At 43.6% G+C, this 22,158-nt stretch overlaps 1 protein-coding gene across 10 annotated transcripts in view; it reads right to left on the bottom strand.

Moving 5' to 3' along the window:
• Window positions 1-3,086: 3,086 nt before the first annotated feature.
• Window positions 3,087-22,158, bottom strand: part of eif4g3 (eukaryotic translation initiation factor 4 gamma 3) — a 66,737-nt gene continuing 47,665 nt past the window's right edge. For all 10 annotated transcript variants that reach the window (XM_062965732.1, XM_062965733.1, XM_062965735.1 and 7 more), the window contains 15 exons: window positions 21,958-22,062; window positions 21,648-21,780; window positions 17,376-17,470; window positions 17,168-17,261; window positions 16,733-16,853; window positions 14,238-14,494; window positions 14,017-14,144; window positions 10,842-11,014; window positions 10,589-10,714; window positions 8,542-8,623; window positions 8,341-8,439; window positions 8,014-8,160; window positions 7,697-7,778; window positions 4,474-4,620; window positions 3,087-4,304 (listed from right to left, as the gene is read on the bottom strand). In XM_062965732.1, coding sequence (XP_062821802.1) covers window positions 4,123-4,304; window positions 4,474-4,620; window positions 7,697-7,778; window positions 8,014-8,160; window positions 8,341-8,439; window positions 8,542-8,623; window positions 10,589-10,714; window positions 10,842-11,014; window positions 14,017-14,144; window positions 14,238-14,494; window positions 16,733-16,853; window positions 17,168-17,261; window positions 17,376-17,470; window positions 21,648-21,780; window positions 21,958-22,062 — 1,971 coding nt within the window. In that variant the 3' untranslated portion in view covers window positions 3,087-4,122. The remainder of the gene's footprint in view (window positions 4,305-4,473; window positions 4,621-7,696; window positions 7,779-8,013; window positions 8,161-8,340; window positions 8,440-8,541; window positions 8,624-10,588; window positions 10,715-10,841; window positions 11,015-14,016; window positions 14,145-14,237; window positions 14,495-16,732; window positions 16,854-17,167; window positions 17,262-17,375; window positions 17,471-21,647; window positions 21,781-21,957; window positions 22,063-22,158) is intronic.

The raw sequence follows: 22,158 nt of genomic DNA, 5'->3' as shown, positions 1-22,158 counted from the left end.
CTATATATTATTGTATTATATATATAGATATACACAGTAGAGTCTCACTTATCCAACATTCGCTTATCCAACATTCTGGATTATCCAACGCAATTTTGTAGTCAATGTTTTCAATATATCATGATATTTTGGTGCTAAATTTGTAAATACAGTAATTACTACATAGCATTACCGTGTATTGAACTACTTTTTCTGTCAAATTTGTTGTATAACATGATGTTTTGGTGCTTAATTTGTAAAATCATAACCTAATTTGATGTTTAATAGACTTTTCCTTAATCCCTCTTTATTATCCAACATATCCAGCTTATCTGTCCGAACGTGTCTCCCGCTATGACCCACCTCGAAGCTTAAGATCGTCGGATGAGGCCCTGCTCGCGGTCCCGTCAGCCTCACAGGTGCGGCTGGCGGGGACGAGAGACAGGGCCTTTTCAGTAGTGGCTCCCCGCCTATGGAACGCCCTCCCCATTGAAGTCAGGCAGGCTCCCTCCCTCCTATCCTTCCGTAGGAAGGTAAAAACTTGGTTGTGGGGCCAGGCTTTCGAATAAGAATCAGCAGCATTAATTACTATTATGTATACTGGAACTCAATTGACAGACCCAGTCTTTTAAACTTGTACACGCCTATCTATATTTTATAAATGCATTTTATGAATGTTATATGTAAGTTAATTTTTTAACTGATTTATAGTGTATTGTACTGTTTTTATATGTCTGTTTTATTGTAAGCCGCCCTGAGTCCCCTGTTGGGTGAGAAGGGCGGGATATAAATATTGTAATAAATAATAAATAAATATTCGCTTATCCAACATTCTGCCGGCCCATTAATGTTGGATAAGTGAGACTCTATTGTGTGTGTGTGTGTGTATATATATATATATATATACACACACACACATATAAGCATAGCATGTTACTGGGGAAAAGAGCCAGTTATAGTTATTATTATTATGTGGACGAAACGTCAGGAGAGAATGCTTCTGGAACATGGCTACACAGCCCGAAAGACTCACAGCAACCCAGTAATGATACTTATAATACACAAACAATGATAATATAAAAGTAATAGTAAAAATAATAATAGCAACATCAATAACAATATAACAATAACGGAGGGGGGGCAAACAAAAGTCTAAGCACTTTAAATAATAATTATGATAATAACAACATAAAAACAATAACAATATAATAATAATAGTACAATATAATGTGCACTTTAAGTTATTGTAATGGTAATATAAAAGCAGGAACAATAACATAAAAGTAATAGCGTAATACAATATCCACTTTAAATAATAATAGTATAAATCAATAATATAAAATAAATGGCAAACTACAATATAGCAACGTCGTAATACCAATACGGCTGGCAGTTATAGTGAGGCCTACTAGGGGCGGGGCTAGGGCAGGTGATTGGCAGGTCCCAGGTGGGCGTGCCTACACGGGCCTCAGGCAAGCCAGCCAGGCGTATTTGCGTAATATTAGGATAGCCCCGCCCCCTGCCACTCACCGCCTCCGGGCACTCACTCACCCTCCCCGCAACCGGCCTCCCTCTCTCGACGGCGGCGCAGACGGAAGACGGAGCCGAGGCAGAGGCCGAAACCGCGACGACGACGACGACGCCAGCGAAAGACGGCTCTGCGAACGGGCCGGAAGAGGCGGGGCCGACGGGAGGCGAAGGAGCCAATGGGAGCCCCGCGAGCACCTCCCGGACGCCACGCCCCCCTGCCGCCGCCGAGCGGGGAGCCAATCAGCGGCGCGCTCGGCCGTTTCCTTCGCCTCGTCTTGAACAAAAACAGTCAGGCGTAGGGAGAGGGGCCGTTGCGCATGCGCCGGAACAGAGGGGGACTTGGTGCGCAGGCGCGAGGACCAACCGTCGCCCTCCCCTTGGCGGGAAACGGAAGTCGACTTCTGAGGCGGGCTTTTTTTTTTGAACCACCCTGAGGGAAAACCGGAAGTGCTGTTTTTAAACCTCCCAATGAGGGACTCGTAGTACTTTCAGGTAGGAAATCCCTCCTCACACATAACAACAACATTAGTAAGATTTTGACGTGGTGTGTTTTTAAGCAGAGGCGGATATAATCTAACACGGGCCTGGGCCAACTTGGGCCCTCCCTCCAGGGGTTTTGGACTACAACTCCCACAATTCCTAGCAGCCGGTAGGCTGCTAGAAATTGTGGGAGTTGTAGTCCAAAACCCCTGGAGGGAGGGCCCAAGTTGGCCCAGGCCCAGGCCCGTGTTAGATTATATCCGCCTCTGCTTAAAAACACACATCAAATAGATATAAGCCATTGAAAAGATATAAACCATCAAGTCTCTGCCAATTAATTCAGCCTAGTTTGTGGCAGCCACACAAAGGAAGATTCTGGAGTAGAGCAACTACTCTCAAAGTAAGGACCACACCATTAAACTTTCAAGCCAGGAACACTAGGTTTTTCAAATCTTTTTACATCAGGTAATTACGACTACGATCACTATGACTAATCACAACTACTACTAACCACGACTACTCACGACTCACGACTACTCACTACTCAACTCACTATTGTGACTAGTACTAATCACTACTGCGATCACTACTATGCGCCTGTAAGGATTATAATTTGTCTGTTACCATTGTTTTATTCTGTATATTAGTTAGTAATAGGACAACTGTATCTTTACACTTCGTATAGATTTCTGTGTACTTTAGTCCTCACCTTAGAGACCCATAGGGCAACAACAAGGACATGATACATGGGTTCTGCCCACGGAAAGCACTCTTTTCCGAGACACGGCAGGGAAGCCATGGCAGTGAGCCACGCAGGAGGCCTGCACCCCACTTGACAAGAGAGCCAAGCCCCGAGCTTTCTTGTATTCAACAGGGAAGCCCCAAGGACCCCCTCCCACTGCCCCCCACCTGCCTGGACTTGCACAAGGAGACCCCTTTCTTTGTCCAGCCAGGACGGGCCCCGAGGCCGAGCGACGACGGAGGCGGCAACACAACCGCCTCCCATCCCCCCCAAATCCCAGGGGGATCTGACCCCTGATGCGTTGCTTTTGGGGGGCCGCGATGCCCCCGAAAGAGAAAGCCACCGCCCGCTCTGGTAAACTTGCAAGGTTTGTCTTTATTTTGTTCTTTTTATAATTTTTGAAAGTGAAAAGAAATAGTATCGAGTCAATTTCTTTCTTTTTTTAAATATTTGTTCTATGTATTTACAAGCCTTAAAGTTTGCTCTAAAGGTTCTGAAAGTATCACTAGGACTTTTTTCTTCTTTCTTTCTTTCTTTCTTTCGTTCGTCCGTCCATATTTTTCTTCTGCTTCCAGGGCAGCAGCACCGTTTTGTTTTGTGTGTGATGAATGCGTTGTTTCCAAAGCAAGTCTGGTCCACGGCCGTTTTTTCTCAAACGCAAATGTATTTCCCTTCATTTTCCACTTCTTTTCCTGTTGATTGGGAAGCAAGCTGAGAGGCAGGCAGAAAAGACCAGATGGCCGATGGTTTGTTTTGTGAAAGAGAAGCCCACCTCCTTGACTCCTGGCTCGTTCCTCAACCCCTTTGAAAATGCATGACTTTGAACCAAAATGAAGTGCATCTGAACGGGAGGAAAATTTATTTCTCTGCTTTTTTTTTGCTTTTGTCTATTATACAATTTTGTTACAGAAACTGCAAATTGTAAAAAAATTACACTGGCATTTGCAGCTCTCTTAAAAGAATAAATTAAAAAGTTTGCACTGCTTCTGTGGCTAACGGGTGAAAGTAGGAGTCCTTGTTTTAAAAAAAGTAAGAAAAAAAGAAAAGATTAAAATGGAAAATTATTTTGTTTTTCCAATAAATAACAGCCGTGGGTTTTGTTTTCGTGCTCCTGCCCTCTGGTTCGAAGTGGGAACTTCCCGTTTCCGCCTCGTCCTCCATGATCGCCTTTGCGTTTGCTCCTCTCTTTCTTTCTTTCTCTCTCTCTCTTGGGTTGGTTCCCCCCCCCCCCCCCCAAATCGTGCAAATGTCGGGGGGTGTATTTCTGCGCGCGAGAATTGGCCTTGCTGCACTGTGATTGGCGAAGACATGAAACTGGGTTTTTTTAAAAAAATACTTAAATTGTTTTTCTTAAGTTCTTTTTTTTTGTATTCAGTTTTTTTTTGTGGTTGTTAATTATCCTCCGACTCCTCCTCGGCTTCTCTTAGCCACGTGAAGAAGGCCGTGACCGACTTGAGCGCGACGCCTTTCCCGTTCTGTTCGGCCGGGTCTTTGCTGCTTTCCCACTTGTAGAAGGCGTCCTCCGAGATCACCTCCTCGTCATAGAGGCAGTCAAAAAACATCCGCAACAAATCTGCGGCAGAGAAAGGCAAGCGAGAGGACAGATCTGGGATAAAAATGCAACCCAAGAGGGAGCGTCAGGTTCCTTTCCCCCCACAAGCCCTTCACTCATTCATTCATTCATTCATTCATTCATTCGTACTGGATTCAAGCCCCAAAAGCAGCAGCGGTGGCACACTTACTAGGAGGCTGGTCAAGTTTTACTATGGATGCTTGTAGTGCGTAAAGTGCTTGTAGTTCCTTCTCTGTGTCCGAGTCCAGGTACTTCAGTAAGATCGGCACTCTCTGCTTGATAACAGCTGTGTCCACACGCAAGCTAGAACTATCCACTAAAAATGAGAATAATAATAATAATAATCACCACCTATACACGTAATAAAAGTGAATATATATTTTTATATCTGTGTGGCTGGGGTGTCCACTTACACAGGCTCCCCGACACCAATGGCTCTCCCTCCAATGACACTGCATGAACATGTCCAAGAGCACTGCCAGTGTCCTCCACAAACACCATCCATTTTGGTGACTGACCTCTGTATCATTGACCGGCTGTCCATTTTAGTGAACGCCTTCCTCAGTATTATAATAGCACTTTATAGCCATTACAGCTGAATAACCTCCTTCCCTTGATGATATGATTTATTTGCACTCTTAGCACTTTGGCCTAGATTCTTTGAACTTTTTCCATGATTTTAACATTTTATCTTGTATGTGGTTTTTATGACTTGTTTTTATGGTTTGATTATTGGTTTTATTGGTTTCTTGTCTTGTTTTATTGTTCTATTCGGGCTTGGCCCCATGTAAGCCGCCCCGAGTCCCTTCGGGGAGATGGGGCGGGGTATAAGAATAAAATTATTATTATTATTATTATTATTATCCTGCCCACCACCCAAGTGATTTTCTGTGTTTACTCCACCACAGACACCCCAGTGTTCCTTACTCTCTCCATGGGTGTGGAATTTGCATGGCCCTGCCCACTGACTCTTCACTTCACTTTATTTCTTAATTAGTCGCTCTCCACCAGAGTGCTCCGAGTGACTTACAATTTAAAATATCATTCCACAATATAAAAAACATTCAACATAAAAACATTCAACCTAAAAACATTCAACAGTGACTATTTGGCAAATTAGATCTGATCAAATTAGACTCTCCCTTAACTCTTTCCTATTCTTCTCTATGGCACACAGCAAACAAAGGAACTGATCAGCAATTGAACATACTAGAGAGGTTTGGGGAGGATTCACCATGATTTATAGGAGTTGCAGGGATTGGGATGTATAGTTCACCAGCAATCAAAGAGCACTCTGAACCTCACCAATGAACCTGGAACTAACTTGCCACACAGAACCCACACGACCAAGAAAAAATACTGGAGATCTTTGGACGGATTTATGGTTCACCTACATCCACAGCACACTATGAACCCAAACAATGATGGATCTGGACCAAACTTGGCATGAATTCCCGATATGCCCACATTTGAATACTGGTGGGTTCTGAGGGAAATTGGCCTGGACATTTTGGAGTTGTAGGTACTGGGATTTATGGTTCACATGCAATCAAAGAGCACTCTGAACTCCATCAAAGATGGAACTGGACCAAACTTGGCACACGGAGGTCCCATGACCAGAAAAAAAAAAATACTGGATTTTTTGGGGGGAGGATTCATCTTGATTTGGGGGAGCTGTAGTTCACCTACATCCAGAGAGCCCTGTGAACCCAAACATCGATGGACCAAACTTGGCACGCAGACCTGATATGCCAAAATTTGATTCCTGGAGGACTTTTTTTTTTGGGGGGGGGGGGGGGGGGCGCTAACCTTCCGTTCTGGGAGTTGTAGTTCACCCACAACCAAAGAAACTGACCAATGATGGACCAAACTTGGCACACAGGAACCCCCCCCCCCCCAAATGAGGCGATTGACTCACCATAGTGTGAGCTGTAGTTTACCCTACAGCCAGAGAGTACACTGAACCCCACCCATGATGCATCTAGAGCAATGATGGGCAACCTTTTGCATTTGGTGTGTCAAAATTCACCAAAAAACCTAGCATGACTTGGGTGGTGTGTCCAAGAAAAAAACACATAATTTCACAATATATATAGTTTAAATAACAAAAATATGTAATTGTAATGTATAACTGTATTTAATAAATCAAAAACTATTTACTACAATTACTTCCACGTACAACTATCCTCTTGCAGCTTCCACGCTGATTTCTCTGTATTGTAGTTTCAATGTAGTCATGAATAATATAATAATAATAATATAATAGTAATAATGTAATAATATACAGTAGTCTCACTTATCAAACACTCGCTTATCCAACATTCTGGATTATCCAACACATTTTTGTAGTCAAGGTTTTTAATATATCGTGATATTTTGGTGCTAAATTCGTAAATAGAGTAATTACAACATAACATTCCTACTTTTTCTGTCAAATTTGTTGTATAACATGATGGTTTGGTGCTTAATTTATAAAATCATAACCTAATTTGGTGTTTAATAGGCTTTTCTTTAATCTCTCCTTATTATCCAACATATTTGCTTATCCAACGTTCTGCCGGCCCGTTTATGTTGGATAAGCGAGACTCTACTGTACGACAATAATAATAGAATAGTAATAGAATGAAAAAATATATATATATATATATATAAAAATAAATGTAGTGTGTATAATTCCCATGGAGTAAACAACAAAACCCCTGGACCAAATCAAACCAAATTTGGCCACAAAAGACATTAGTCATCCAATCAATCTGCATGCAGCAGCGTGTCAGCAAAAATGGCTAGGCGTGTCAGTGCTGACACGCGTGTCATAGGTTGGTCATCACTGATCTAGAGCAAACTTGCCCAACATAACAAACTTCAAGTACAAATGGAGTTTCCCTGGGTTAACCTGGCATGATGTGAGCTGTAGTTCACCCACAACCTTGTGAATTTTTGTACAATTAAAAAATCGACTTTTTGAAATAACCCGAGCAACACCAAGTACCCGAGCTACTCATCATATAAAGATAAGAAGGCAGTATGAACCTCACTTCAAAGCTGTATAAGCAGAAAGGCAGCTAAAAGATCTATCTGGAGAACTGAACATGGGCTTAGGAAGCAGAAGAGGAGGAGAAGGGGAGGAGGAGGCGGCAGCAAGGGAAGAACAGAGCCTCACCCCCTTCTCTGTGCCTTCCAAATATCAAAGGTGACACACACGCACCTTAATAATAATATAATAATTTTATTCTTGTATCCCGCCCCATCTCCCCGTAGGGACTCGGGGCGGCTCACATGGGGCCTTGCCCAACATCACAATATAAAAACAAATCAAAACACATAAATTTACAACAATAAATCAACAATATCAGTAAAACCATCATAACCCTTAAAGGGTTTCAATGTCTCACCTATAATAGCCGCTTTACAAACCGCTGTCATTAAAGCTCTAAGGAATGTAGGTGAACTCATCTGGCTCTCGTCTAGATTCGCCTGGAACGAAGAGGACAAGTGAGCACTAAAAAGCAGGCCAGAAAGCACCTCTTCCGTGGGTTTGGGTCACACCAGAAGTGCCATAGAAAGCACTTTGCCGGTCAGCCCAGCCAGGCTCAGGGTCAGAGCAGGAGGCAACAGCTGCACCTCCCCAGGAAGCAGAGCCCAAAATGCCCCAACCCGAACCAATGTGGGGAGCGACCCCCAGGAGCACCACCAGCAGGGCCTTTTGTACCTCTACCCAGTCAAAGATCTGCTCGTCGTTGGCCTTGTCCTCCACAATGAGCTTCTCCAGCTGCCTGTTCAGCTCTTCGTCGGAGAGGTCTTTCTTGGAAAGTGCTTCTGAAGAGCCGGAACCGTCCGTCTCTGTGAAGTCCAACTTCTGCAGCGTTACAAGAGAAGGCGGAGGGGGGGGGGGGGGGGGCTGAGCATAACCAAGGGAGGCGGGAGCTCCTTCCAACCAGAGACACGGGCAGCCTGGCCCTCCCAATGGAGACGGAAGCCGAGCTGGCCTCCATTCAGACAAATCCTTACGTTTCATCCAGAATGCAGCCTAACTCACCTGCTCCGTGAGAAAGGTGTGGACATCCTCCTCTTCGGGTAAGAAGTCTTTCCAGCTGAGGCCAGCCTCCCTCCACAAGGCTGCCACTTTCTTATGGCTCTGAAAGGCAAAACAACGGCCTCACCCTTCCAAACTACGTTTCACAGAGAGAGGTGCCCTGGCTGCCCATCTCTCTTGCATACACTTACCAAATGCACTTACCATTTGTTTGCATAGAAGGTGCAATATTTCAGAAAGCAAGATGCCAGCTCTTCCCACAGGAAGCAAGGGTTTGCTAAATTCTCTGCAATGCAATAATAATAATAATAATAATAATAATAATAATAATAATAATAATAACAACTTTATTTTTATGCCCCGCCTCTATCTCCCCAAAGGGGACTCAGGGCGGCTTACGTGGGGCCAAGCCCGAATAAAAACAGTAGCAGTATAAAACACAGCAATAGACAAAAACATGCACAATTAAAAAAATTTAAACATTAGTCAATAAAAAACAAGAACTAATATAAACATGGATTAAAACGGAGAGATTGTAAAAGTAGACTGGCTAAGGGAAAGGAAAGGGTCGGTTTTGTTGGCAGACAAGAGATGAAAGGCATCCATCTCCTCTTCTGACTCCCTGACTATGTCATGATTAAATACGAGGTATGGCTTGAATGAAATTGTCTAAAAGATGAATGAATGACAGCCAAGTTTTGGAGACACCATTCTGAAAGATTAAGGCCTGCAATGACTAATTGATTCACTACTTGCTTACAGAATTGTAATTAAAAGTTGCTAATGAGAACTGAAATAGTTGATCTGCCCAGTAAACTTTGATAAGAACTGTGACAGTGATAAGCCCCGAAAGACAATTGCATCTGTCAAGTAGGGAAATTTAGGTACGCTTTATGCGGGAGGCTAATTTAACTAATTTACAACATCATAAAAACTGCCAGCAAAACACGAGGAAAGGAATGAGGAAGTACAGCCACTAGTGGACGGTGAAGCAACAGCTCCCCCTGTGGCCGGAATCATGAAGCTGGAAACAAATGTTAAATGCCTCTGTGTCTGTCTAATGAAGGGGTGCCCAAACTTTTTAAGCAGAGGGCCAGTCCACAATCCTTCAGACTGTTGAGGGGCCGAATTATCATTTGAAAAAAAATACAAACAAATTCCTATGCATACTGCACATGTCTTATTTGTAGTGCAGCAGCAGCAACAACAACGAAAGAATACAATATTTAAAAATGAAAACAATTTTAACCAACATAAACTTATTAGGATTTCAATGAAAAGTGGGCCTGCTACTGGCCAATGAGATAGTCAAGTTAATTAGGATTGTTGTTGTTGTTGTTGTTGTTGTGTGCCTTCAAGTCATGTCAAACTTTGGTCTAAAATTAATTATTTATTTACTGCATTTATTTACTACATTTATATCCCACCCTTCTCACCCCGAAGGGGACTCAGAGCAGCTGTATGTACATATAATATATTATATTATTAGCATAACACAATATTAGCATTATATATTACTATATTGAACTATACTACTATACTATTATATAATATGTAATATATACCATATAATTAATATTATTATATGGTATTACTATTAGTATTATATTGTAAGATAATAATAAGATTATTATCAATATTATATGTATATACAATATATTATATTATTAAAACTGATATAAAATATTATACAGTAGAGTCTCACTAATCCAAGCCTCACTTATCCAAGCCTCTGGATTATCCAACGCATTTTTGTAGTCAATGTTTTCAATATATTGTGATATTTTGGTGCTAAATTCGTAAATACAGTAATTACAACATAACATTACTGCGTATTGAACTACTTTTTCTGTCAAATTTGTTGTAAAACATGATGTTTTGGTGCTTAACTTGTAAAATCATAACCTAATTTGATGTTTAATAGGCTTTTCCTTAATCCCTCCTTATTATCCAAGATATTTGCTTATCCAAGCTTCTGCCGGCCCGTTTAGCTTGGATAAGTGAGACTCTACTGTATTATAAAACTGAGGGCGGGGGCCAGGTAAATGACCTTGGAGGGCCACATCCGGCCCCGGGGCCTTAGTTTGGGGACCCCTGGTCTAATGTATGTTGTTTGTCTGTCGGCATTGAATGTTTGCCATATATGTGTTCATTGTAATCCACCCTGAGTCCCCTTCGTAAGAAGGGCGGGATATAAATACTGTAAATAAATAATAAATAAATCAGCTGTGAAAGAGAGAGCCCGGCTTACGTCAGAAGTTCTCTCATAGAGATCCCTCCCTCCTTCAGCATCGGCGTCACCAATTCCGCCAGGTACAGCCAGATGTGGGGGATATCGATGGCCATGTCGTCCGCCATCTCCAAGGTCTCCGCAAACCTATGTGGTGGTGGTGGGGGGGGGGGGGGGGGGGGGAGAGAGAGAGAGAGAGCCAAGGCACTCAGAGGCCACTCCACCCGAGTTCCCCTCCTTCCTTCCTTCCTTCCGTCCTTGGCAGACTACGCACCCCTTGAAGAAGTCCTGCTTGCCCAGCTTCCCCAACTGCACCAACTGATACAGCAGCTGGCCCATGTGGTCCCGGGTGATCTGGCTCCGCTCCAGGGTGGACTCCACGCCGACTTGCACGAAGACGGGCAGCGTGCCCGGCAGGTTCAGCTCCTCCACGCACTGCATCGCTTCCTGAGCAAGGAGGGAACACGGTGAGAGGCTTTCTTGACCCTCGGCAGGCAGAGACCGGAAGAAGTCTTCCTGCACAGAGACCCCTTCAGCCCCATCCATCCGGGATGCTTGCTCTTGGCTGCACAATCAGCGCCAAGTGCCGAAACCACAGAGCTCGCAAGAGCAGCAAAAGAGAGAGAAACAGATGTCAGAAGTATTAAAAATTAACTACCCCGTTTCCCCGAAAATAAGACAATTTTTGCTCCCAAAGATGCGCTAGGTCTTTTTTTCCAGGGGATGTCTTATTTTTCCACAAAGAAGAATTCACATTTATGGTTGAATTTTTAAAAAATGAAAAAATTATTATCTACTGTACAGTAGTTGTCATCACAAACCAGTGTAACCAAACTGTGAATCCTTTCAAGAATTTCTATATTATATTTTATTGCTATACTGTTTTTAAATTACTGTTTTAAATTTCTGTTTGTACAGTAGAGTCTCTTATCCAACACTCGCTTATCCAAGACTCACTTATCCAACGCATTTTCGAAGTCAATGTTTTCAATACATCGTGATGTTTTGGTACTAAATTCATAAATACAGTAATTACTACATAGCATTACTGCGTATTGAACTTCTTTTTCTGTCAAATTTGTTGTATACCATGATGTTTTGGTGCTTAATTTGTAAAATCATAACCTAATTTGATGTTTAATACGCTTTTCCTTAATGCCTCCTTATTCTCCAACATATTCGCTTATCCAACGTTCTGCCGGCCCGTTTATGTTGGATAAGTGAGACTCTACTGTATGTAAATTTATGTTGTTGCTGGGCTTGTCCCTGTGTCAGCTGCCCTGAGTCCCTTCTGGGAGATGGAGGTGGGATACAAGAATAAAGTTATTATTATTATATTATTATTATTATTATTATTATTATTATTATTATTATTATTATTATTATTATTTCTTGTTACTTGTTATTTCCATGTACAACAATCTATGGTATGTACATTTACCGCTCCTGCATGCTTCCAAACACAAACTTTGCTAGGTCTTACTTTTGGGGGAGGCCTTATATTTAGCAATTCAGCAAAACCTCTACTAGGTCTTATTTTCTGGGGATGTCTTATTTTCAGGGAAACAGGGTAGGTATTTTTAATTACAGTAGAGTCTCACTTATCCAAGCTTCGCTTATCCAACGTTCTGGATTATCCAACACAGTCTGCCTTTTAGTAGTCAATGTTTTTGTAGCCAATGTTTTCAATACACTGCAATGTTTTGGTGCTAAATTCGTAAATACAGTAATTACAGTAGAGTCTCACTTATCTAACATAAACGGGCCGGCAGAACGTTGGATAAGCGAATATGTTGGATAATAAGGAGGGATTAAGGAAAAGCCTATTACACATCAAATTAGGTTATGATTTTACAAATTAAGCACCAAAACATCATGTTTAACTACAAATTTGAAAGAAAAAGTAGTTCAATACATAGTAATGCTATGTAGTAATTACTGTATTGACTAATTTAGCACCAAAATATCATGATGTATTGAAAACATTGACTACAAAAATGCATTGGATAATCCAGAACGTTGGATAAGCGAGACTCTACTGTATACATAATGTTACCGTGTATTGAACTGCTTTTTCTGCCGATTTGTTGTAAAACATGATGTTTTGGTGCTTAATTTGTAAAATCATAATGTAATTTGATGTTTAAAAGGCTTTCCCTTAATCCCTCCTCATTATCCAACATTCTGCCGGCCCGTTTATGTTGGATAAGTGAGACTCTACTGTACAAAAATATGAATCAAACACTGTGTGAAAAGCTACTATGTGAAGCTCCTGTATAGGTTCGGTGTGAGAGGAGGCTCTGTGAGAGCGAAGTTAGAAGCTGTTTATCTGCATCAGAAAGAAACCCAGCGTGGAAGCAAAGAAAGTATAAAGAACTTTGTGTTATGGAAACCTTGTGTTTGTAAATAGTGCAACCATATTATTTTGCTAGAAAGAAAAACCTCCAAAGAAAGAGATCACATTGGTCTGTGTGTTTTTGTTCTTTTTATCACTTTTGGCTACTGGTGCTGGGTCACGCTGCTGCTAATAATTTACTCCTGCGTACATTTACGGGGAGGGTCTTTTGTTAGTAAGTTCACTCGCCCAACAAGAGAAACAGGGAGGAAGCATTAACAGTGCTTGCCTTCCCCAGTATTATAATGGCACGTTATAGCCATCACAGCTGAGTAACCACCTTCCCTTGATGACATGATATATTTGTACTTTTAGCACTTTGGCCTAGATTCTTTGAACTCAATCCATGATTTTAACACTTTATCTTGTGTGTGGTTTTTTATGACTAATTTTATTGTCTAATTGATTGGTTTTATTATTTTGTTTTTTATTGTTCTTTTCGGGCATGGCCCCATGTAAGCCGCCCCGAGTCTCTTCGGGGAGATGGGGCGGGGTATAAGAATAAAATTATTATTATCTATATATATAAAAGGGTAATGAAATTTCGGCCTAGGACAAAACAACAAAACTACACATCCCAGAAATGATAAACTTGGCAGCACAACCCCTCATCCATGCCTCTACGTTCATACAACAAAAAGAAAAGAAAAATAAAGTCCTAATTTGAGGGAGAGGAATAATTGTGTTTTATCCAATTGCTGCCAGTTAAAAGGCTAAGCTCCGCCCACTTGGTCTCCTAGCAACCCACTCAGCCCAGGGGACAGGCAGAGTTAGGCCTCACTTAGGCCTCTTCCACACTGCCTATAAAATACAGATTGTCTGATTTTAACTGGATTATATGGCAGTGTAGACTCAAGGCCCTTCCACACAGCTATATTACCCATTTACAATGGACTTAATGTCAGGGGAAAACCTTACCCCTCTACCTTAACTACCACCAATTCCTCAATACTTTATTTCCCAGACCACCAGACTTCACCACAGCAACGCATGGCCGGGCACAGCTAGTTATTATTATTAAAGAAGGCTTCAAGCTCACCAAAACTCTACCTACCTTATAATCATGAATGTGCAAGAACTCATCGATGATAGACCGGCACTTCCTCTCGATCTCCTCTTCGGACAAGGCTGGCTTTTCCAGGAAGGGCGACGTGGACGCTTCCGGCTTGGCCGTTACGGAAACTGACGTTGGGAGAAGAGAATGAGGAGGAGGAGCCTTTCTCCCCCGCAGGGAGGAGAACACGGGTGGCCACAAGCGCCGGCCCGACCCCTCACCTTGGCCCTCCTTGGCCGCCTTGCTCCTCCCGGCCTCTGTGGCCGCGCTGGCCCGGGCACCGCCTCCTCCGCCCTCCACGGCGCCTCCGGTCAACTGCTTGACCGCCTCCAGCATCTCCCTGCGCTGCTCCTCCTGCGCCTGGTTGTCCAGCAGCTGCTCCTTGCTGCCGCCCCCGCTGACCCGCAGGAAGGTGTTGGGGCGGGAGAGGGCCGAGGGCAACGGCTTGTCGTTCTTCTCCCGCCCGGTGCTCCCACGGCTGCGGAAGGGAGAGGAGGACCACTGACTGGTTATGGGAGGTCTTCCATCAGTCAATTTTTAAAATTGGCGTTTGTATATATCTATACACATAATACGAGGGCTATCCACAAAGTAGGTTACGTTTTGGATTTTTAAAAAGGACAAAGTATAGGAGAAATCGTTTACCATATGCAGCTGAAAGACACATCCCAATACTACAATCTCACGTAATCGCCACTGAAATCTAGGCACGTCTCATATAGATAAATGAGTTTGAAAAGGTCTGCTCCAGTAAATTTGCCGCCCCTCTCCTCAGTTTCCAACAATGGGGGCGTTTTGGCTACGCTGCAGGAAGGGGGAAGAGCTGAGGACACAAGCAGGGAATTTACTGGAGCAGTACTTTAAAGTTTTATGAACTATAGTTGGGTTGCTGTGAGTTTTCCGGGCAGTCTGGCCATGTTCCAGAAGCATTATCTCCTGATGTTTTGCCCACGTCTATGACAGACATCCTTAGAGGTTATGAGGTCTGTTGGCAACTCCACAAGTGGGGTTTATATCCCTGTGGAATAATGTCCAGGGTGGGAGAAAGAACTCTTGTCTGTTGGAGGCAAGGGTGAACATTGCATTTGGCCAGCTTGATTAGCACTGAATGGCCTTGCAGTTTCAAAGCCTGGCTGCTTCCTGCCTGGGAGGATCCTTTGTTGGGAGGTGTTAGCTGGCCCTAATTGCTTCCTGTCTGGAAATCCTGTTTTCAGAATGTTGTTCTTTATTTACTGTCCTGGTTTTAGAGTTTTTTTATATATACTGGGAGCCAGATGTTGTTCATGTTCATATTTCCTTCCTTTCCACTGAAATTGTCCATGTGCTTCATGTGGATTTCAGTGACTTCACTGTCGCCTGACCTGGTGGTTGTGCGAGTGGTCCAGCATTTGTGTTCTCAAATAATATGCTGTGTCCAGGTTGGTTCATCAAGTGAGTTTTCTGGCTGATCCGTGCCTGGGCAATGCTGCTGTGTTTGGGGGTCCCTATGCAGACTTCGTGTCCACAGATGCATGGTATGCGACAGACTCCTGCAGAGGTAAGAGGATCCCTCTTGTCCTTTGCTGAACGGAGCATTGGTTGGATTTTCTTGGTGGGTCTGCAGGTAGTTAGTAGGTTGTGTTTCTTCATCAGCTTCCCTATGCAGTCTATTCTTTAGAAATGAAATGCCAGCACCCCCAAATTTCGCAATGACTTTGAAACAGACCCTACATATACACACTTATACACATACACAAGTTTAAGATAATAAACATGGGCATTGTTGTATCCCAGCCCCAGGCTGGCCAGATTCTAGATGAAGATGAAGGGGATTCTGGGTTTGGGATTCAAGATCAGCAGTCTGAGGCTGGAGTCAGCTCGGACATGCAGTTTCAGTTTGAGCAGGATGAACTGCTGATTCCAGGAGAAACAAGTAACGGTCAAGCTGACATTCTTCTTCCCTTGAGAAATAATGAGGGAGAGACTTCAGCCTTGGAAAATAATGAGAGTGACGGTTTAGCGCCTGACCAGGTGCAAGATAACGATGAGTTATCCAGAGAGGACCGTTTGTCTTGGATGGGTTCCCAGGTCCGTAGAAGTGAGCGTTTAGCGCGCAAACGGGAGTCGAGCAGTGGAAAGAGGAATGCATTCCTGAGTTGTTATTAAAGTATGCGTTCACAGACTATTCCTTGTCAATGCAATTCATCGCTTCATCTGTGTGGATGTTTTACCTTGCCAGCGTTCTTGGATCCTTGGGCCTTGTTCTTTGGACTCTATGGACTAGTACCTTGCTTGGTGGATTATCTTGGATTCTTGGACCTTGTGCTTTGGACTCTATGGACTAATTCTTTGCCTTATAGATTATTGTTCTTACCATGCTCTTTGAACCTATGGACCTAGCCTTTTTGATTAATAGACATTTATGTACTTTTTGAATCTCTTGGACTTATTGACTCTTTCACTACAACTTTGAATTTCCTTTTGATTGCTTGATTTATCTTATGCTTTGCTTAATAAAAAAAACCTCGAAAGACTACCTGTGTGTCTGACTGGGTATCTATAGCAAGGTGAACTTAGCCTGAGGTGCGACAGGCATCTTGCAGTAAACCGAACAAACAGAGCTGACCTAAAGAGACCCGTTTTCCCTCTGTTAACACACACAACTAAGCAGATGGTATGAAATGGCCCCCGTGGAGGGCCCAAAGCATGAAGGCGAGCAGGAGAGAGAGGGGCTCACCTGGTTAAGGTCCTGCGAGCGTCCGACTCGGAGGATGTGGCTGAGGCAGAGACCGATGGTGACACAGGAGGCTGCAGTGCAGAGAATCGGTTCAGACTAGTGGCACTTGGTCGTAAGGAATCTGCAAGAGGATGTTGGGGAGAGTGACAGCTGTCTCCAGACTCCAGGAAAATGCCCCAAAGAGGAGAGACGTACAAGTTCACGTTCATGGTTTCCTGCGAGCGCCGAGGCAGGCAAGGAGGGGACGTTCCGGCAGGGTTTGAGACCAGTGGGAAGACGGTGTTCATGCCGCTATGCGAGTGGTTCTGAATTGTGTGTTGCTTTTTGTATTTGGGATCCCACCCACAACTGAGGCCGGGGCCCTCTCTCGAACCCGGGTCCCTCTCTCGAACCCAGACCCAGGCAGCCCTTGGCCGGCACCAAGCGCACGCTTACCGATCTCGCTGGCCTTGGCTCCGCCGCTGCTGCCCTTTCCCCAGCTGCCCAACTGGGCTTTAGGCACAAGCTGGATCTTCTCGTCGATCGTGGGCTGCAAGGCAACACAGAGAGCTGCCGTCAAGACAAAAGGCCCTTCCTTCCTTCCTTCCTTCCTTCCTTCCTTCCCTCCTTCCCTCCCCTGAGACCGCTCTCCCTTCACCCTCACCTTGGTGATTTTAAGGAACTTGGTGGGGTCCAGCACACGGCTGTTTTTTGTCCCCTGCACCGTATTCCAGCCGCCCTCCTCGACCCGCTGGACACCTGTGAGGCACAGATAATAATAATAATAATAATAATAATAATAATAATAATAATAATAATAATAATAAAACTTTATTTATATACCGCCCTTTCTCCCGGATGGGACTCAGGGTGGTTTCCAATCATAAAAACAACACATTACATAACAACGTAATAACACATTATTAAGCAAAGTAAAATAATACAATTAGAGCTATAAATAACACTTACATGACCTGATCAAGGGGACGGGAACCATAAACCCAATATATTAAAATGTATCATTTTAGGCTAGAGAAATCTAGAACAAAAGGCAGCTTAAGCATATGTGTGTGTGTATACTCATAATAAAGGTGAAAATCTGTATGTGTGTATGTGGCATGGGTGTCCATTTACACAAACAGCTACAACCCACAGTACTGGGGGGCTACCAGAGCCCTCCCTCCACTGGCATTGCAGGTTACAGTGGGCATCACATCCCAGGGCTCCTTTCTCTCTCTACTGGTGTGGAATTTGCATGAGCCCGCCCACTGCCTCTCCCTTAACCCTTTCCTCTCCTTTTCTATGGCACACAGCAACTGAACATAGGGAGAGAGGTTTGGGGAGAATTCACCATGATTTATAGGAGTTGTAGGGACTGGGATCTATAGTTCACTTGTAATCTAAGAGTACTCTGAACTTCACCAACGATGGACCTGGAATTCACTTGGCACACAGACCCAACACAGTCAAGCTTTGCATACTGGCGAGGTTTGGGGCGATTGACCTTGGCATCAGAGACCTATAGTTCACCCATATTCCTAGAACACTGAACCCAGCCGGTGATGGATCTGGACCACACTTGGCACACAGACCCAACATGGCCTACTGCGCATACAGGCCTGGTTTGGGGGTGACTGTCCTTGTCATATGGGAGTTGTAGTTCACCCTTATCCAGAAAGCACTGTATCCAGCTGATGTCTGATTTGGACCAAACTTGGCACACAGACCTAACATAGCCAACTGTGAATACTGGTGGAATTTGGGGAGGACTGACCCAAGATTTTTGAGAATTGTAGATATCTATATATATAAAAGAGTGATGGCATCACGGCGATGGACAAAACAACAAATCTACAGCCCCCCCAAACTCGAAAATTGGCAACGCAATCCATCATCCCCGCCTCCAGTAAGATACAACAAATTTACACATAAAACACTATCACAACACCAAAAAATGCCAAAACTAAGTACGCATGCGCAAAAACACCATGCTTCAACCCTTTATGGCGCTCGCGCGGCTCCAGTAAGATTTATAGGACAAACACAATCACAGGGCCACAAACGGCCAAAAACTGCAACAGGCGATGTGCGCCTGCGCGCACCCCCCCATCCCTTCCCGCGCGCGCACACACACACCTCGCCTCAGAGCTGAAGGAAGGAAGGCAGGGAGGCCGATTCCTTGCTGGGCGCGGGATGGAGGAGGCCGCGCTGGGAGGCGTGCGGGCCTCACGTCGCTCTCTGCCCTCTCCCCCTCAATGTCCTCCCCCCTCAGGGCCCATGGAGGGCCCCGGTTGCCGTTCAGGCCCCCTCCTCCCGCCCCTCTCCCCTCCCCCCAATGCGAGGAAGGCCCCGCGGAGCCCCCCCCCCCGCCTCACCCTCTCTCCTCCTCCCTTCTCGGTTCTTCTCGGAGGTCTTCAAGCTCTTCAAGGTGAGGGGGGAAGAGGAGGGCACGGCCCTCGAGCAGGCCTGGGCCTCCCCTCGAGTTGTTTGGGGCGCCAACCCCCGCCCTTCCCGGCCTCAGGGCCCTTCCTTTTCCCCCTCACCCGGTTAAACGGCTGATGGGGAAAAGGAAAGAGCCTCAGGCCAGGAAGGGTGGAAGTTGGCGCCCAAAACAAGTCAAGGGAAGGCCCCAGTTGGCCCAGGCTGAGCTTCCCCCTTTTCTGTTGTTGTTATTGTTGTTGTTGTTCTCACCCACAAATGACAACCCCTCCAATGCCTCAGAAGCCCCCCTTTTTCCCCTCTCAAACCCTATCGCCCTCACCTTTCCCTTCCCTGTAATAATTATTAATATAATAACTGATCATCAGTTAAGAATGTCATAATCACCAATAATAATACTAATTTATTATTAGTATAATACTGATAATCATTCGAGAACATAATAATTCATAATAATAGTCAGTTCTTATTATTATAACACTGACAATCATTCAACAATGTATTAACAAATCGTAATAATAGAAAATTATTATTATTATTATAGTAATAATCATTCACAAATTAATAATTATTATTATAACATTGATAATCATTCAACAATATAATAACAACTAATAATAAGTAGTTATTATTTTTATCACAATGATAATCATTCAAGACTATAATAATTATTATTGTTATAACAGAAGGCGCCTCATATAATCCACTTCTAAACAAATAATATCACATTATAAATATACACTAGAATCTCACTTATCCAACATAAACAAGCCGGCAGAACGTTGCATAAATAAATATGTTGGATAATAAGAAGGGATTCAGGAAAACCAATTACACATCGAATTAGGTCATCATTATACAAATTAAACACCAAAACATCATGTTATACAACAAATTTGACACAAAAAGTAGTTCCATGCGCAGTAATGCTATGTAGTAATTACTGTATTTGCAAATTTACCACCAAAATATCACAATACATTAAAAACACTCACTCCAAAAACATTGACTATTAAAAGGCAGACTCCATTGCATAATCCAGAACATTGCATAAACGAATGTTGGGTGAGATTCTACTGTAATATGAAATAATTACTGTGGTACAATAATACACAACAATATCATCTCAGGACAGTAAATAAAGATCAACACTCTAAAAACACAGCTATTCCATCCAGGAAACAATCAGGGCCATCTAACACCTCCCACCAAAGGATTCCCCCCTTCACACAGGAAACCACCCACACTTTGAACCTACAAGGCCATTCCGTACTCATCACTCTCTCATCTCAGCACAGTAAATAAACAACAACAGTCTGAAAACACACAAATTCCATCCAGGAAACAATCAGGACCACCTAGCACCTCCCAACAAAGCATTCCCCCCCTCTAACACACGGAACCACCCAAGCTTTGAAACTACAAGGCCATTCCGTACTCTGGGGCCAATTTGCAATATATTAATATATATAATAATACAATACATATATAATACAATACATTGTATATACATATAATACTACTAATAATATTATAATACACTACAATATAATACTAATAACAAAACAAAACAATATATATATATATATATATATATATATATTACTACTAATATTGTGAAAAAGTCGTATATGTTATAGCGTAATATCCTATCATATGTCTTTAATATAATAAATGAATAAATAATACTGTATAATTTTTGTTGACGGTCACAACAAAAATAAAACCCAATGTAGATTGACCAACATCACTAAAAAAAAGCCACAGCAACGCGTGGCCGGGCACAGCTAGTCTATAAAAGGGTAATGAAATTTCGGCCTAGGACAAAACAACAAAACTACACATCCCAGAAACACTAAACTTGGCAGCACAACCCCTCATCCATGCCTCTACGTTCATACAACAAAAAGAAAAGAAAAATCAAGTCCTAATTAGAAGGAGAGGAATAATTGTTTTTAGCCAATTGCTGCCAGTTAGGAGGCTATGCTATGCCCACTTGGTCTCCTAGCAACCCACTCAGCCCAGGGGACAGGCAGAGTTAGGCCTCACTTAGGCCTCTTCCACACTGCCTATAAAATACAGATTATCAGATTTGCACTGGATTATATGGCAGTGTAGACTCAAGGCCCTTCCACACAGCTATTTATAATGGACTTAATGTAAAGTAAAACCTTTACCCTTTACCTTAACTGCCACCAATTCCTCAATACTTTATTTCCCATACCACCAGACTTCGCCACAGCAACGCGTGGCCGGGCACAGCTAGTATATATATATAAATTATATCCCACTTTGTTTTGCTCGCAAAAGAGCCTCAAAGCAGTGGCTCACACTAAACCAATACTACACAATCTAAAACCTGAAAATATACAAATGCTAAAATAGAATTCAATATTAACATTATAAATAGTGAAAACGCTTACAGCCAATTAAAGTCTTATTCATAGCTAAAACCGCAGCAGCCCCCGACTCGAAACGCCCCGAGTGGAGCACCTACCCGGCCTCCTCTTGTCTTTGGTCATCAGTTGCTGGACCTTCCGCTGCTCCTCCTGCTCCTCGATCTTGGCCTCCTTGTGGATCTGCTCAATGGTCTTGGGGCCCTGGTCCGCCCTCCGCGAAACCCAGTTGCACTGCGGAAGGCAAGCAAGGGATCACAAGGGATCTTTCCTGCCCGAGGCCCAGCGAAGGGCGAAATGGCTGGCGGGTGTGGACGCAAGCGAGCCATGGAGCCAAGCCTTGCCCTTTGGGCAGTCCTTTTTCAAGGCAGCACCCTTTAATGTCTTGGTTCTTCCTCACCCGACACATACCTGCCTGAGATCAATGACGTCCTGAAGCATGAACCGGATGCGAGAGGAGGTTTTCCTCTCCTTCACGATCTTCTCCATTTGGTTGAAGTACTGATCCATCCGGGGCTGGAGGGAGGGGGCAACACAGCAGATGCTCTTCCCGCCTCTTTACCAAACGGGCCTTGCTGCCCCCGCCCCCCCCCCGCCTGCCCTGCCCCCTCC

Source organism: Anolis carolinensis, unplaced genomic scaffold, assembly GCF_035594765.1.
Source record: "Anolis carolinensis isolate JA03-04 unplaced genomic scaffold, rAnoCar3.1.pri scaffold_15, whole genome shotgun sequence".
Classification (NCBI taxonomy): Eukaryota; Metazoa; Chordata; class Lepidosauria; order Squamata; family Dactyloidae; genus Anolis; species Anolis carolinensis.
The sequence above is the reverse complement of the archived record's forward strand: the minus strand, read 5'-3'. Positions and strand labels throughout refer to the sequence as shown.